General features: G+C 32.5%; 1 protein-coding gene across 1 annotated transcript; it reads left to right on the top strand.

Moving 5' to 3' along the window:
* Positions 1-12,956: 12,956 nt before the first annotated feature.
* LOC137811002 (probable ubiquitin-conjugating enzyme E2 16) lies at positions 12,957-16,710 on the top strand. Its single transcript, XM_068612541.1, is given in 7 exon segments — positions 12,957-13,110; positions 13,201-13,304; positions 13,465-13,567; positions 13,669-13,732; positions 15,985-16,073; positions 16,295-16,351; positions 16,353-16,710. Coding segments are annotated over 7 exon segments (504 nt in total). The 5' UTR covers positions 12,957-13,080; the 3' UTR covers positions 16,410-16,710.
* Positions 16,711-19,244: the final 2,534 nt, after the last annotated feature.

Here is a 19,244-nt window from a genome sequence, read left to right as displayed (position 1 = left end):
TGAAATTCTTGTATAAGCTTATGTATCATACTCTTGTATAAGCTTATGTATTGCGCCAATATGTTTTTCCCTTTTGTTTTCAGAATGAAACAGGCATCCATCTTATCAGATTGCTTTTGTTTTTCTACTTCAGAAACTGCTACAGGAAGCAAAAAGGAAACTTGGGGAGATTTTATCTGCATTTGAATTTCTGGATGTTCAGTCTATGAATTTGGTAATCTCAAGTGATACCATAGTGAAATTAATCTGTGTGGTAGTTGCTACTTATAAATGCATTTAAGTTTTTTTTATGCATGCTCATATGCTAAAACTTGATATAAATTTTGTTTAATGTTAACTTTGTGCTTGATATTATCAGCAAGCCCTGTACAAGAGTGCAAATGATACTTTAGCAATCCCGTGTCTTAGAAATTGATTACTATGCATAAGCATGTAATTGTGTCTTTTGTGTATTCTGAATGTGTTATATAGAAAAAGGTTAGCATTGATGGTGAGTGAGGATGAGATGTTTGGCACGGGAGTAAGAAATAGAGTAATAACTATCACATAATGTACACAATCTACAAATTCAAAGTTGCATGTCTTGTAGTGATTTAATACTTAGTAGATACAAATGGAAGATAAAGACTATAGATAAAAGTGGTAGTGGGTCTTATTGATGAAATTGCATTTTGGTTGGAGTTTTAGTATTTTTCCTACTTTTTTTTTATTGGATTTAACATCTCAAATACTTAAAGTTCGCATATACTTATTATGTAGAAAGTCATGCATGTGTTCCCTTTTTGTCACTTGCATAATGTCATGTGTTAGAAGAGAATATAAGACTTAGAATATAAGACTTACATAAACTAAGAGGGGAGTGAATTGATTTTAAAATTTTTTTTGAAAAGATTTACCCTTTTTTCAAGTTTTTTAAAATTGTTTCAGTTTGAAAAAATGAATGCAATTGATTTGGGAATTAAGATTGATAAAAAAATTGGTAAACAACAAGATAAAGAAGATAGAAGAAGAAAAATAATTTCACAAAAAATTGATACCGACTCAAATCACAAATGATCCTACATCCAGTCTTAGTTATTCAACCTTAAAATAGCTTAAAAATCCACTATTTTTTAAATACTTGTACAAGCACTCACCAAAAGCAAAACAAACACACGCAAGTAGTGCAAGATCAACACTTGAACACACACAAGAGGATGCGTTCTACCCTTGGGACAATCCAAGAGGATACCAACCCAATCAACTCAAAAAAAGAAAAAATGTATCAGAAATTTCGCAGTAGAAGCAATTGACAAGACAATTTCAGCATTTCAGCAGCACAACACAACCTTTTGAAATTGTAATCTTGAATTGAAAACAGCTCAAATGAGCTCAATGAATTCGCTTTTTAAAGTAATATTATAGATATGTAAGAGTGAATCCAAGTTCTATTTATAGAGTTCAGAAAACGCTAATTAAAAGAGTTCATAAAAGGTATGTAAGAGTGAGTCCAAGTTCTATCTGTTTTGTTAACTGATTCAATCAGTGATGGAAACCGTCCAGTCTCATACAACCATATAATAAGGAGGATGAAGACCTAGAGGTTGTTTATTGATTTAATTGCAAGTATGGGTCTAATTAGACTTTTGTTTATATTTGTAGGCCCAAATCAAGAGGATAGCTCTAGGTTGAAGAAATATGCAAACATATTCAAGAAGACCTTCAATTCATCAAAGCATAAAGCCTAAGCCCAAATACAAGTTCAAGCTTCAGCTCAAGCCCAACACATAGAAGATCCGGGCCAACTACAAGAGCTATGGTTAGAAGAATTCAAGAGGATTGGAACACTTCTACTGATGGCAGAGAAACGTTCTTCTATATGTTCAAAATGCCATAAGCTTAGTGTAAAGTAGAATTTATTTACTGTCAAAATTAGAATAGGAAATTACTGTAAATTTTCTTAGAATTTAATTTTGGCACATAAAATCAACCTAGGTTAATTTAGAGTTTCTAAAACCTTTAAATTCACCTAGGCCGGTTTTAAGCAAGGTAAAAGAGTACACAATTAACACATGCTCCATGTGTTAAATGTGTTGCACGGCTACCTCCACATGATCCATATGAAACATGTGCTATAAAGCTTTTCAACACATGTTAAATATGTTTCATATGATCCATGTGCCTAGATGCATTAGGTGGACATTCCAAAGCTATTTCTCTTGCATTTGAATTTTACTTGATCGGTCCTCCATTGCTATAAAAGGAGGAGCCTACTGTTGGGAAAAACGGGTAATTTTCCCACTAAAACAAAACCCTAACAGAGTTACCTGACAAATAATATTGAATAAACAGAGCGGAATAATAAAAGAGATAAAGAGGAAAAAACACACCAAAAAATTGTTAACGGAGTTCGACCAATTTAGCCTAATCTCCGAACACCGCAGAAACAACTCACTTTTATTATTATGAGAGAAGATATTACAAATTGAGATATCTAACAGTGAAGGAGGAGAGGTTAATTTATAACCCTCAAACCTCCTCCCAAACAATGAACTCACCGATGTGGGACTTGGGATTAAGCCAAAATCAACAAATCTCCACCTTGACTTAATTTCAAGTTCCACCTAATACAAATCTTCTCAAAACGTAACAAAAACAAACTTTGCAGTGCTTCAAATTTGCGCCTCCGAGCGCCAACTTCAAATGTGCAAGATATTAACCAAGTTTAAACAATGTTCAAACTTGGCCCTTGTAACCACCTTGGTGAGCATATCTGCAGGATTCTCCGTAGTGTGAATCTTCTGGAGAACAATCTCCTCTTCTTCGAGAATCTCACGCAAAAAGTGATAGCGAACATCAATGTGCTTCGTCCGTGCATGAAAGACTTGATTCTTTGCTAAATGAATAGCACTCTGACTGACAGAATATAACTCAAGTTGTTTTTGACCAACTCCCAAGTCTTTAAGCAACCCATGAAGCCAAATTGCTTCCTTCACAGCCTCTGTAATCGCCATATACTCTACCTCTGTCGTAGACAAAGCCACCATAGACTGCAAGGTAGACTTCCAACTAACTGACGCTTTTGCTAAAGTGAACAAATAGCCAGTTGTAGACCTTCGCTTATCCAAATCACCTGCATAATCAGAATCACAATATCCAACTATGCATTGACCAAGTGATTCATCTTGCTCAAATGTCAATCCAACATCTAAGGTATTTTGGAGGTACCGTAGAATCCATCTCACAGCTTGCCAATGTCCCTTGCCTGGATTATGCATGTACCTGCTAACAACACTCACAGCCTGTGAAATATCTGGTCTTGTACACACCATTGCATACATCAAGCTTCCAACTGCATTTGCATATGGGACTTTCGCCATGAATTCTCGTTCTTCATCAGTCGTCGGAGATAAACGGCTACTCAATTTCAAATGAGGAGCAAGTGGGGTACTTACAGGTTTTGTATCTTCGTGTATACCAAAACGTTGTAGTACCTTCTGCAAATACTGCTTCTGTGACAACCAAAGTTTTCCCCTCTCCTTGTCCCTGTTTATCTCCATGCCGAGAATCTTCTTGGCTTCCCCCAAATCCTTCATCTCGAACTCTTTACTCAACTGAGCCTTTAACCTGTCAATCTCAATTTGGCTCTTTGCTGCAATCAGCATATCATCAACATATAAGAGTAAGTAAATGTAGGAACCATCTTCAAGTCTGCGAAAATACACACAGTGATCATATTTGCTTCTCTTGTACTTCTGATCCTTCATGAACTTATCAAATCGTTTGTACCACTGTCTCAGAGATTGTTTCAGTCCGTACAACGATTTGCTAAGTTTACAAACCCAATCTTCTTTACTAGCAACCTTGTATCCTTCTGGTTGAGTCATATAGATTTCCTCCTTCAAATCACCGTGTAGGAACGCGATCTTTACATCAAGTTGAGCTAGCTCCAAATTCAAATGTGCTACCAAGGCCAACAAAATTCGAATGGAGGAATGTTTAACAACTGGAGAAAATACCTCATTATAATCAATTCCCTCCCTCTGAGCAAAGCCTTTAGCAACCAACCTTGCCTTGTAGCGAACATCTTCTTTATTAGGAAATCCTTCTTTCTTTGCAAATACCCATTTGCACCCAATTGCCTTCTTACCTTTTGGTAATTGTGCCAGCTTCCACGTCTTGTTCTTCTTCAAAGACTGCATCTCCTCTTCCATCGCACCTGCCCAATTACCACTCTCTGAACTCAAAATGGCTTCTGGGTAAGTGGATGGAATGTCATCAACAACTAGAAGTGCATAGGCAACCATATCCATGAAACGAGCAGGCTTCTGAATATCTCGTCTTTGTCTTCTAACTGCAATTGGCGCTGATTGTTGTTGAGATTCTTGGGTAGGAACCTCTTCCTCATCCGACTCTTCTTCTGCCATAGGAGAGTCACTTGTGGTATTTCGTGTTGGGATCACCACTATCGGCTCAAACTCCACCTGCTTCCGGGCACACTCCACCTGTTGTGGAGTACTATCAGCTCCTTCTGGATTTACCTTCTTTAACATGGCAGATTCATCAAAGGTAACATCTCTGCTGATAATCGTCTTCTTTGCCTCTAGACACCACAAACGGTATCCCTTCACTCCAGGACTAAAGCCCATGAAAAGAGCCTTCTTTGCCCGTGGATCCAACTTTGATTCAATCACATGATAATATGCAATAGAACCAAAAACATGCAAAGAATCATAATCAGTTGCAGGTTTTCCAGACCATACCTCTAACGGGGTTTTGCCATCTATAGCAGATGATGACAAACGATTGACGAGATGTTGAGCGTATGTCATAGCCTCAGCCCAAAACTCTCTGCCTAACTTAGCATTAGACAACATACAATGAACTTTCTCCACAAGTGTCTTGTTCATACGCTCCGAAACCCCATTCTACTGTGGTGTTTTTCTAACAGTGAAATGTCGAACTATGCCACAATCTTGGCATACCTTCAGGAACGGATCACTCTTGTATTCTCCTCCATTATCTGTTCGGAGAACCTTAATCTTCCTTCCTGTCTGGTTTTCAACTTGAGCTTTCCACTTAAGGAAAATTTCAAGCACATCATTTTTGTTCTTCATAGTAAACACCCAAACTCTCCTGGAAAAATCATCCACAAAAGTGACAAAATAATGCCTACCTCCGATTGACGGAGTCTTGGCAGGTCCCCACACATCTGAATGCACACAATATCTGATTCCACATCACTTTTGCATTCTGCAACATTTGCATCTTGTGGAGCCTTCCCTTTCTTCTGCAGTTTTGGACAGTCTTTCTTCCATTGTCCTTTCTCATGACAGAAAGCACACTCATCTTTGGCAACGGCTCGACCTTTAAACTTAGATCTTCGTCTTCTCCCCTTTGTATGGCTTTGTTGACAACCTCTTGCCACCCATGCTTCTTCTTCTTGATTTGCCATTACAAACTCAAAATATAATATTCAATATTACAAATAATTTCAAACAACCCAAGGCGAACCTTCGGCTCTTGATGCTACCCGACAAATAATATTGAATAAACAGAGCGGAATAATAAAAGAGATAAAGAGGAAAAAATACACCAAAAAATTGTTAACGGAGTTCGGCCAATTTAGCCTAATCTCCGAACACAGCAGAAACAACTCACTTTTATTATTATGAGAGAAGATATTACAAATTGGGATATCTAACAGTGAAGGAGGAGAGGTTAATTTATAACCCTCAAACCTCCTCCCAAACAATGAACTCACAGATGTGGGACTTGGGATTAAGCCAAAATCAACACCTACCTCATGTAAAAACAAGATTAATCATAGAGTGAAATTGCTGCCAAATTTGTGTGCCAATTTGTCACTTTTGTCTACTTCATCTCTAGGATAGACAAGTTTAGTCTTCAACCTTCATCTTCTAAGTGAGCTGGCCGAACCTCTCACCTCCATACTTGTCCTGCACCTTCAAGGCAACCGTGATCTCCATGTGAGAGCCTTGTCCGTGAGCAATCCATGAAAGCTTCCGCAAACTCCACCAAAATTACTCAATTTGGTGAAAGCATGCACTTATCAATCAGAGTACAATATTATATGTCTGCATTGATTACCAACTCAAGATAATCAATTATCCTATTCTGAAACATCCCAAGAACAGTTTAATCGAACATTTAAAGACCTTAATGGATTAACATAGTTATAAAACTTTTTTTTACATGTTTTTAACTTTTCAAAACAAATTTTTTTTGATTAATTTTAATATAAATTGTGTACTAAACTGAAAACCTTGTGTGAGAGACTCTCAACCACGTGTAATAAAAACTAAAATACTCAATACATCTTCAACATTAAACATCATCATCAAAACACCTTCTATGGAGTCTTTAACATTGCTGTTCAAATCCAACATCACGATCATGCATAATGTCTGTGGTCAACAGAAGGTAAACGTAGACTTCGATAAACACAACAAAGAAAAACATATTAGGAAGTTCTGGCCAATACTATGATATAGGAATAAAATGCTTTGGGACTTGAGACTTGACTTTGATCTATGGTTTCCAACAATGACCTCCAAACTTGTCTATGTGTTGTCATGGAATTCATTATGAACTTTACGTGAATTGCTTCATAGTATCTGATCATTGTAATATTTACAATTTTCTCCAATCATAACAACTCTAGTAGTTTAGATTTATTTATTTGTTTTGGATTTAGACAAATTACTGCTAAAAAATCCTAGGTCTTACACTGCTGAGAAAATAATCAGAACTTTTTTCTTTTCCCCTTGGTTGGTCCTAGTCATCCTGATTTGATTGGGTTTCTGACAGGTTTTAAATCACCTGGAAGGTGCACGAAATCCAATACCTACGTCATTGCATAACCTTTATGTTCTGATTGAGACAACGGGCAGTGATGAATCTTCTGACAAGTAAAAAGTCTATTCATTTTTTTGTGTGTGCGTGAATAAAAATCCTTGCATTTTAACATGAGGCACTCAGTCATTTAGCAGAGTAAATTACATTGATTTCTGCTGTTCTGACTTTTGATCAATCGTGTACTTCCATTTAAATTGTAATTTAGCAACCTTCAACAAAGATTAGTGTAATTTGTTACCTTACTGGATTTGTTTAATTCTAAATTTTGTTCCTTCTCGTCCCAGCTTTCTACTGGCATTAAAAGCTACTTAAACTTTGGGTGGAAGAATGAATTGCAGAGTCTGATAATTAAGTGATTAGGGGACAGTTATTAGAAATGTCTTATCCTCCGTAATTTCACTTACAGCATCCTGAATTGATCCAAATGAAATTTTCTGTGCTATGAAGTACGAACCTTAAAATTTGTCTGAAAACGTTCCTTAAGTTATTTTCCTGTTTTTTTAGTAATTATTATTTTTATTTAAATTATCAATATGTTATATTCTAAAGTTTTGGGATTTGATTAATATTATTATTAGGTTGTTAAGATTTAATTAGTTAGGATTTTATCATTTATTTAATTAGTTAGGATTTTATTAGGATTTTATTAGGATTTTATCATTTATTTAATTAGTTGGGATTTTATTAGGATTTTATCATTTATTTAATTAGTTAGAATTTTATTGGGATTTTATGATATTTAGTACTCTATAAATAGAGTATTGAACTATTATTTGAGATATGAATAATATATGCAGTTTGTTTCCTTTTCTCAATTCTCTATTATTGTTCTTGTTCTTGGTATAATCGGTTCCCTTTGTCCAAACCCTAATCGTTCTTCGAAATCTCTTACGAGAGGATCTAGACACTTCTACACACGATCGTTCATATCAAAGTATGAGCATGCACTTAAAATACCTTCACATATGATGTGACTTTATTTGGACACCTCCTCCAGACAGAAGCTTGAAGCATTTCTACTTGGTTCCATGGAGAATGAATTGATATCTGATGGTGTTCTTGCACAAGACATAAATCAAGCATCATCATTTTGGCTTCTACGTGAGGTTGACATTTTTCACTCCATTATTATTTTTTTTCAAAAAATGCTTTATCCCTTTTCAAAATTAAGCATATTTCCCTGTCATGTTCTACTTTTCAGTTTTCTTGGCTGGTTTTCTAATTTTTGCAGTCAGTATTTTTACCTTTTTTGAATTCATACTTCCTTTTTGAAAGTGAAAAGGCATGACCAAGTTAGATCAGCTATACACCTCGTATTTGGAATCTTTATACCAATGTCATATGAAGTTATTGTTGTCTACTCACTTTTACTATCCACTTGCTTGGCTGTTAATGCTCTACGGACGGTTTCATCCTAGAGAAGGTTTCATTTCACTTCAAACTTTCTATATCATTTCGTACTATTACTCTTGGAATGAATTTCCTGCTAAATTGATCGTGCTAATATTCTTATTTTTCATTTTATGGGCCAAGTTGATCATATTTGTTCTGATTTCAGCTGTTGTCATTTGACACTTGTGGATGCTTTTTCAGTGTATACTCTTGATGAGATGTACAAAATAGCTAACTGTTTGAACATATTGAGTGGAAGAAACATAACTGCCACGCTGTAGATACTAGATTCATTTTCTTATTTTTCTTAAGGAATTTGAAGAGGATGATTCCTCAACCCCCAAAAGTGTTATTCTTTTGTTTTTTTCTCAGCAATAATTTGTCATCAGTAATTAAATTTCAATTTAATACGAATTTTTAATTGTTTTATGAAAATAATATTGATGAATTTGGTTGTATTAGATTTTATCTAATGATTTCAGGGTATATCAGAGGCATTGATGAAAGCAGGAGCTGTTTACAAGTATGATTTATCAATACCTCTTGAACACATGTACAATCTTGTTGAAGAAATGCGCTCTAGACTAGGTAAGGAACAAACTATAACTTTGCCATGTAGTTATACTTTTGTTTTCTGAGTTTGTGGTATAGTTAAGAAGGAAATTAGCAGACATAATGTAGTAAGTATATGCTTGATTCCTTCATTTGTGTCCTAGAAAGTCTATAGCTTTTATGGAAGATGAGTTATCTCGGGTCACAATCGTGCATAGAGGAATGATATTGTATTTTATTTGTTTATCTGTTATTGAATTGTAGGTAATACAGCTAATGTAATTGGATATGGTCACCGTGGAGATGGAAATTTGCATTTGAACGGTTCTACTCCTCATTATGATGACAAGGTAGCTCTAGCATAGCACACAACTGTTTGGTTATGCAAATTTTCTTTTCATGACATTATCAGTGATAAAATTTGCAGATTTTGTCGTACATTGAACCTTTTGTATACGAGTGGACATCTAAGCACCAAGGGAGTATTAGCGCTGAGCATGGTATTGGACTAATGAAAGCCAACGAGATTTACTACAGCAAGTCACTTGAAACTGTATGTATATTATGTTATTAACTTATTATTGATTCAAGTTGCAGTTTTCTATTTGAAAACGTAAACTTGTGAAATGAATGGATGTCTGAAGTAGTATCAAATTGAACAGGTGCAAGTGATGGCTTCGATCAAGAATTTGATGGACCCCAATCACATACTCAACCCATATAAAGTTCTTCCTCACTCTCCTCACTTCATAAGCTCATCTGCAAAACTTTATGTTTTTGCTCAATTCCTAAAAGTGAGACAATGTTATCAAGTGTTTTGTTACATTGTGACAATAACCAATTATGTTATATGCAGTGAATTCGTAACACTAGTAATATCTTTTCCACCCTTTTCCCCACTCTTTATTAGATTGATTATCTTTCGTAAGATCCTTTGCTTTATCACATCTTCTGTCTACTTTAATATTAAACTTCCTATCTCTATTTTAATTACCACATAATCCAAACATATTCTTAATATTGTATCTTTTTATGAGCTTAGTTTTCTAGAATAACGTCATGCAGTTTAGACAAGAATTATATGTAGTGGTTAACTATTTTTATTCATACATTATTACAAAAAAATATTCGTGTTTCATCATCAAAGTTAACAATACTTATATTACCACAAACAAAATTACGATATATATATATATATATATATTTTTTTTTAATAATATTTATTTAAAATTGTTTTTTCAAAAATAAAGGATCAGTGAAAAAATTCCCTACATTTTTAAATAAATGTTTCAGTGTAAGCAGTTCCTGCAGATAGGGGTGGGGCAAGTATCCACATAACCCACAACAGAAAAAATAGACTATATTAAAAATGATGTTTTTGAAATAAAGAGAAGTTGATAATATAATTAATTATTATAGTTTTTAATAGTTTATATAATAATTTTTTTATGTTTTCTTGTTCATGAAATATTTAATTTTAATATATTTATATAAAATAGATATTAATTCTTATATTTATTTAATTTATTGCAACAAAAAATATAAAATATTTAAACAAAATTATTGTTGCTAGCATTATTTTTTTTTCTTTAGATTTTGCGAATTATGCGATATAGACAAACAAAGTTAATTATTGTTGCTAGCATTATTTTTGCAAGCTTAGGCGGATAAAAATGGACCATCGCTTTCTTTGGAATTTGGAATGAGTTTTCTATATTCATGAATGAGTTTGTTATTGGATTCTAGAGAATGTTGGGGAAAACAAAAACTGAGATTGATATGTGTTTATAAACAGTAGATCTATCTTTAAAGTTTCTACTTCTACTGTGAACGGAGTTGCAATGTTTTGATCCAAAGTTTTTCTAAAGCACAAACTGTGATGTAAGTTTTCCACTAATCACGTCTGGAATATGTTTATCTTCAAACCAGAATTTGGCATGAGAATAGCATTTTTTGGAGGTTTAAATTGCCAGTGCCCAACTTGGGAAAGTCAATGCAAGGCGTCAATTAGGGGAAAACAATTATAACAAATATTTCTCAGATTAATCAGACTCCACAATTTTATTTTTTTTTATTTTGAGCAAGAGAATAACTTTTATATAATCAATAATATATATGAAGAGAACAGAATAAAAGAGAGATGTATTAAATCATGATGCAAACATTGGTATTCACATTTTTAATGAATCATCTTTATTAACAAAGATGAAAGGAGACATGGATTATCAAATAGGTTTAATTTCAACACTTCTATAATAAATTAAGAATTCAAATTGTCTCTTTAGAAGAATTATTCAATCTACTACTACATCGTTCTTGAACATTATTTTCTACGAAGAATGATACATTTATGAATTAAATTACATTTCTTTTAAACGAGACATGGAATTTATTCTTTTAAATGCATTCTCTATTAAGAGCTTATACTTGTTAGAGAGTACAATGTTACAATGGAAATTCATCAAATAGAAAGTGAGTTTTGTAAGAAAAAATGTAATTTCAATAAAATATAGTCAATATCTAAGCATGTATTAAAAAATTATGTTGATAAAACAACATAGCAACATGTTCTTTCATTTAATCAATTTAAAAATTAATTTATATTTTGTTAATAATAAAAACTACTTTAAATACTAATTTTTAATTTATAAAATAGTATATAATTTACTAAATTTTTTAAATTATTTTTTATTTAATATTTTTTTTAATAATATTAAATTTTTACTTGCATTATTATTATGGTATGTTTTACTAGCACCAAAAGTATAAACAATATTTATTTTATTTAGATATATATGACTGTTTTGGTTTTCAATTTCAAAATATTAAATAAAAAATAAACTAGTTGACTTGGTCAAAATATTATAAGGAATAGAAAAAGAATTATTTACTCTTATGTGTATATTTCAGCAAAAAGAAAAACTCTTTAAAAAAAGGCTTGTTATTTTGTTATAATATAATCTATTATTTTATTCTTTTATAAAAGACAAAACAAATGCATTAGATAGATTTACACTCACAAGATGAGTTTTAATCTACTATTGATAATTTTAATCTTCCATCTCTATGTATTACAAGGTTTAAAACTTGATTTTCCAAACTATTCAATATTCAATACTCTTATAAAAAGGACAATACTGTTATACTGAATTGAAATAAAATATTGAGTTAACACTTATATTAACTGTAATTTATTTGACAATTAAAAAGTTTTATAAAACGTTTAGGAATCAGGAGTTTAGAAGAAAAAAACCAGCACTTAAAGAAATTAATTGATAAAAACGTCAACATAAATAGTTATATATATATATATATAATATAGCAAATATCTATTTTTGTTTGACAAAAAGTTTATAAATATCTATTGTTTATCCTTTTTTCATTTATGCTTGGAGGATTATTTTTAAGATAAAAGTTATTATTGGATGTATAAGGTAAGCAAAATTATATTTCTTGTACAAAACTTGAATATATATATATATATATATATATATATATATATATATATCATACCTTCAACATATCTTTGTGTGAATAATTATTTTAATTATCTTCTAATTCAATAGGCATGGCTAGTGGGGGGGATTGATTATGAAGAGTTTGAATATTTCTCATAATATTTTTTGTATTTTAATTGTACTGTATAGTATTATTAAATATGAAATGAGATATACAAATTCACCTTTATTTTTATTAAATATTGAAACCATGGTGATGTTGCTCTGACTCTCTCTTTCTTGGATGGGTTTTGGGAATGAGAAAGTATTTTTTGTGTTTTTCTCTCTCTATACATTTTTATTTTGTGGTTCTCTTGGCAAAACAATTTGGAATATCTTGTTTGGAAGGGAAAAGAGAGAGAAAGATTTAGGTGAAGATAGTCTCTAGATGCACGATAGTAATCTAAGGAAACTTTATTTTTTGTCACCATTCTTAATTAAAGACACTTAACTTGTATTGCACCTATGACTTTCCTTATTTCTGTATATACATTACAAAACAAACTATTCTTAAATAAAAAAATGTTCAATAACACTAATGATTTAATTAAAATAATCTATAGTGTAAAATGTTTTTTAATTAACTGAGGGTGCAATAAGGTTTAATTTATAAAGTAAAATAATAATAAATGGAAAAAAGAAATATAACCGTAGTGGGACGTAGCAATGGGTAATAGACAGAGATATAGAGATATATATATTGGTTCAGTGGTGATTCTAATCTGTTGTTGTTTGTTAATTGAGAATTGTTCTTGTACCCATTCGTTTACGCGGAAGAATCATGACTAGTTCCTCTGGTGCCGCTCGCAAGGTTAGCCCTAACCCCTTCGCTATTCGATTCGGTTTCTTCGGTGTTCGTGTTTCGCTTCTTAGGTTTGAATTGGGATCGTTGCTGTTTTAGAATCTCAGTAAGATTGCCTGCAATAGGCTCCAGAAAGAGCTCGTCGAGTGGCAGGTGAATCCCCCAACTGGTTTCAAACACAAAGTTACCGATAATCTCCAGAGGTATCAGATTCTTCTAATTACCCTCATAATCCACCTAACTTTTTCGCTTTCCCCTTAGCTTTTACACAATATTTTTCTTATGCTTTGATTTCCTCTTTCTCTTCTTCCTTTTCATTCTTTTTCCTTCCTCCCTCTATTTTACTTTCTTCCTCTCTGGAAGGTGGGTTGTTGAAGTCATTGGAGCTCCTGGGACGCTTTACGCCAATGAGACCTACCAGCTTCAAGTCGATTTTCCCGAGAATTACCCTATGGAAGCTCCCCAGGTTCCTCTTTTGCCCCTTCCCTGCACAAATTTATCTTTAATCTGCATCGGCTTCTGTTCTTCATTGCTGTTGTTGTTATTCTATTATTAACGCTTCTACAGGTCATATTCTTGCATCCGGCTCCTCTGCATCCCCATATCTACAGCAACGGTCATATTTGTCTAGGTACGTTTGTGTTTTTTATAGTTGCCGTGTTTTGAGGTATAATCCTGTGGCATGCCTTTTTGTTACATGGTTTTGTTATGTGTTTCTTTTTATGCTTGTTTGTTTTGGTTTTCATGTTTGTTTGTATTGTTTTTCATGTTGTCGGTTCTTTTAGACACTGGCTGTTCTTGTAACCTGCTTCGGGTTATAATTTCTTTCAAGTCTCGACTTCGATGTTATAATTTCTTATTGGGAAGAGGGCTTCGATTGGTTGTTTACTTGTTTAGGGTTCTCCTAGTACCTGAGAAAATCAATTTATTTTTGTAATTTGAAAAGAGTAGTTCTATCTTTTTCCTAAAAGAATTGTCCTAATTAATTAATAGGAATATATTGTTAACTATTGAGTGAGACCTTTAGGTTTCAATATAGTGAATGTTGTTACTTACTGTTTTAAGTAGGAAAATTTGTTAGGAACACTTGGCATTACCCAATTGAAATTTGAAAACAGCTAACATTTAATGAGTTAATTAACCATAGAAAATCTACGAAACAAGAGTGAACGGCCATGATAATTTTGCAGATGTGTATGTCCTTGGTTCGGTATGCCCAAGAATGTAATTGGACCACAATAGTAAATATGCTAGGAATGTTATATTAAGGTTGAGTTGTGATGGTATCCTAGTTAAACCATTGTATATATGCCAGGAATAGAGAGAAGTCAGAAGTGTGGGTCCTTCCTGCTAAGTGTTTTTCTTTTTGGTGTTTCAATGCGTGCACATCTTGTTTTGTGTTGGTATGAGAATGGAACAATTGTAATTTCCCAGCTGATTTTTGAAATCTAGTAATTTGTATTTTCTGGTAAATTGTAGATGGCTCTGAACTGTGTGATCCATTTTAAATTGATGTGATTCTGAAGTATAAAAAAGCATTGATATGATTCTGTGTAACAGACATGAAACAAACGATCCAATAATTTGTTCATTTTCCCATTCCAATTTTCACGAGACATAAAAACTTCATAGAAGCTAAAATTCTCAAACGAATATAAACTGAAGATATGTTATTAAATGCACCTTATTTAATTACTCCATTCCTCTGTTTTTCATTCTTTTTGAAATAGGGGCTTCATATAGTCATTAAGTCACTGACTCTATGCACTCTATTTGGTTTTTCCATTTCTCCATTATCAATCTTCAGCAATAGAAGCCTGACACAGTCACATGCTTATTCTATATGCACCCAATTTTGCTGCATTGTTGCTTTATATTTGTTCTTTTGAACTATAGGCTTCAAGTAGTGCAGTAACGTTATGTGGCTCCTGAGACTAAGGAGAGGTGTTACCTCAGCTTTGAACTTTTCTCGATAATATATTACTGTTAGGATGAACTATCATTATTAGGAGCACTTATAGAACTATGACTTGTTAATTTACCTATGACTTGGCTTTCAATGACATTATAGTATTATTGAAACTTACTTTTTCTTTGGTGATGTGAGATTTAAGAACTTTTTGATACTTTTGAGTAGTTCCATTATGTTTTAGGTTTTTAATTTTAAATACTTTTGAGTATTAAATATTGATACCTTTGGTTTTTATTATAAGGCACATTTTACAAGGAATTGTTGGTCCTTTTTTCTAAGGCATTTTATATATTTTGTTTTCCTTGTTTAGACCTATTAAATATTATAAGTATTTGTATTTTGTATTAACGAATAATGAGAATATAATTCTAAAAGTCATTTATAATGAATGTTAATTTGGTATATTGGTAATATTTTTAAAAGATCAACTAAACTATTGTTTTCATTGATCTATGTGATTATGTTAGAAGTGTCTTATGTTCAGGATCAGAGGGAGTATTTGGAATGATTTTATGGCTTATATTTCTAAATTCAACAAATGATTCTTGATTGATTCATGATTTGGCAACATTGAGTTATATTTCAATGCTCATATTCATCTTTTTCTCCCATTCTATTTGGGCTGAGCTGCATCTGTTGTTTTCATATTTGATTTCTAAGTTGAGGTATGATTCATTTTTCACTTATGGGAATTTCATGTGTAGTTATACTTTGACATAATCAATAATGTTATTCTTATTTAAATAATCGGTTTTTAAAATTGGAGTATCAGCTCTGAAAACCCCCTTATTGAAGTTTGTATTAGTTTATAATTGGGCATTTTTTTCTTTCTAAATTTAGATAAAAGCATGATTAACTAGTTGCTGTTTTTTTGGTGGTCAGCTGACATTAATATGCTTGGAATTATGCAGATATATTGTATGATTCCTGGTCCCCTGCCATGACAGTTAGTTCTATCTGCATCAGTATTCTCTCAATGCTTTCAAGCTCGACCACAAAGGTGTTAATTTATTTACTGTGAATCTTGTATTTTCCTACTTATTCCATGTGATGTGATAGGATTCATGGACACATAGGACATGCTATATTTTTAACCAAGGTTTTATCAAACATTAATTTGATAAATGCTAAATTCTACGGGTGAGAGTTTAGGTAGGTTATTGATCCATCATGAAATGGGTGGCATGTCCTGATAAACCCTTGACTTGATTTCTTTGGCAGCAACGCCCTGAAGATAATGATCGCTATGTAAAGAACTGCAGAAACGGCAGATCGCCTAAGGAGACGAGGTGGTGGTTCCATGATGACAAAGTATAATAAAAAGTTTCTCTATTAAGTCCACAAAAGGTAGAGTAGAGGATTATCCTTTTGAAATCAAAATGAAATGGGAAAATGCATTTTGAGAAACTAGGATCCCTTTAAATTAAATGGATAATAACTCTGCTGTAAATTGTCATTGCCTGGTATTTGTAAAGGAAGGGGAAACTGTGTCTTAAGCAACTTAAGGAGCAAAAAACTCAAAACATCGTGGTTAATCCCTGGGGTCTTTGGATGTGGATATAGATGATCTGGTTAACCCCCGTATTGGTGACTTGTGTTTAATAATTATCTTAAGAATTCTCCATTTTAACTCATAATTGACTATATGCATTGCCGATATTCCGATTTTCAGTAATGATATTGAAAACAACTCCTCATTCAAGTACGGGCTACTGTAACCGTTCCGTCTACTCATCTTGTCGATACATCAATTTTGTTAGGAACACTAGAAAAAGCGACTTTATTTTTGGTTTTTCCTTTTATATCATCTAGTTCGTGTTGCTCTCTCGTTTTCTTGGGAAAAAAAGCTTCGAGATTGGAACGATTAATCCTTCTAGCCCAAAGGAGAGGTTAAGACAATTGTTTTTCAAGATGACTTGCACTCGAATGATTCTGTATCTTCCAAATAATATTTTTTGTAGAAAAAAGTTAGGCTTTTCAGATATTGAATGAGTATTTACATGTTTATTTTGCATTCCTAGCAGTCAAAAGACTCCTGAGAAAGGCGTAGTTTTATTAATGCGACCCTGATGATTAGGATTTTCTTTAGCTAAAACTATTAAACAGTTATGTATCTTTATGATAACCTGGTCATCGTAATTACAAATTATAATTGTTAAAAAAATTGTCTCCAAATAATATGCTAATATTATTATCCAACGCCTTTTAGTTGAACTTTTGCAATTTGCATGAATATAAGTTAGTAATTTAAACAGGATTGCAATTATGATAATAATTATCCAAGTTGAAAGTCAATTGTCATATTGCATGTTTGGGTATGCTTTTTTTAGAATGGATTTTGATCTGTTGAATATTTTTTTTGGAAAATTAATTCTGGGTTGTGGATACAATATTAGAAAATTCAATTTAACACAACATTATTTTGAAAACTTAGCATTAAAATTGATTTTGAATATATAATTATCAAAATGGATTATGAAATTGCGGAATGCTGCCTTTTATGTACATTCCTATAATAAACACGAGATGTATCTTTTACCCATCAAAAACGAAAATCAATGGAACCAAAACACGTATAATAAGATTATAATGGAAACAATACCGATTTCCATGACACGTATATGCACTACTATTTGTCATACATATTTATATTCCTGTATGTTATCATAGCACAAGTCATACATCTTTTTTTAAAGTGTAAGAGGAAAGTTATTCATACACTTCATGGAAGAATCTCAACAAAATTTAGGATAAAACGCAACAAATTTTAGCTCAAAAGACGAATATTTAATTAGAAAATGATCAAACAGTTTCACACATTTTCACACATAAACAAACATTCCTTTCAGTCATGACAATGATGAATAAAAAATTCATTGTGAAACAAATTTGAGGCTCAAATCTCAGTCTCAACTAAATACACACAATTAGGAATGTCCGGTAAAAATTTCAAATCTAAACACCCATAAAATAAAGCGTAATAAGTCTTATATTAAGAGTAACCAAAACTCGTAAATTTGTTTTTCCAAAAACAGAATGTCCTGACTTTTCTTCCTTATATCTTTTTCTGTGTCTTCTTTTTGGACGTGCCTCCTTGGCTGGATACAAATGACGTATGAAAATACTTGTGTAAGTGTTTATGAAACTTTTCAGTGTAATATGAATTTATAATAAAATTGTAGAAAGTAGGACACAATTTCGCATATCTAGAAAGAGGAGCGCATTAAAGTGCAATAAGTTTATGAAGCATTTCCAAAAAGAATTTCTTGTTATGGAAGAATCCCAATAGAATTTGGGATGAATTTCAGCTCAAACGGACGAGTATTCAGTTAGAAAATGATCAAACAGTTTCACACAAAAACGAAGTTTCCTTTCAGTTGTGGCAATGATGAATAAAAAATTCATTGCAAATGTTGTGGAACGAATTTGACGCTCAAATCTCAGCCACAACCGAATACACACAATAAGGAATCTCTGGGAAAAATTCAAATCAAAAGACCCAAGGAATAAGGCGTAATAAGTCCCAGACCGAGAGCAAACAAAACTGGAAAATTGATTTTTCCCAAAATAGAACGTCTTGATTTTTCTTCCTTATATCTTTTTCTGTGTTTTCTTTTTGGACGTGCCTCCTTGACTGGATACAAATGACATATGAAAGTACTTATGTAAGTGTTTTTGGAACTTTTTCACGTAATATAAACTCATAATAAAATTACATAAACTAGGGCAAAATTTTGCAAATATGGAAAGAGGAGCGCCTTGGACTACAAGAATTTCTGGAACATTTTCCAAAAATAATTTCATGTTGAAATCTTATGTAAGAATCCTAAAAGAATTTGAGACGAAACACAAATTTTTTTAGCTCAAATCGACAATTTCAGCAAACAAAACTGGGAAAATTGTTTTTCCGAAAAGAGAACGTCCTGACTTTTCTTCCTTATATCTTTTTCTGTATTTTCTTTTTAGACATGCCTCTTTTTCTGGATACAAACGACATATGAAAGTACTTTTGTAAGAGTTTTTGGCACTTTTCAGAGTAATATGAACTCAGAATAAAATTGCAGAAACAAGGACAAAATTTTGCAAATCTGGAAAGAAGAGGGCCTTGGAGTGCAAGAAATTTATGGAACATTTTCCAAAAAGAATTTCTTGTTCAAATCTTATGGAAAAA

The sequence above is a fragment of the Phaseolus vulgaris genome, chromosome 2 (genome assembly GCF_000499845.2).
Source record: "Phaseolus vulgaris cultivar G19833 chromosome 2, P. vulgaris v2.0, whole genome shotgun sequence".
In the NCBI taxonomy this organism is placed as follows: Eukaryota; Viridiplantae; Streptophyta; class Magnoliopsida; order Fabales; family Fabaceae; genus Phaseolus; species Phaseolus vulgaris.
The sequence above is the reverse complement of the archived record's forward strand: the minus strand, read 5'-3'. Positions and strand labels throughout refer to the sequence as shown.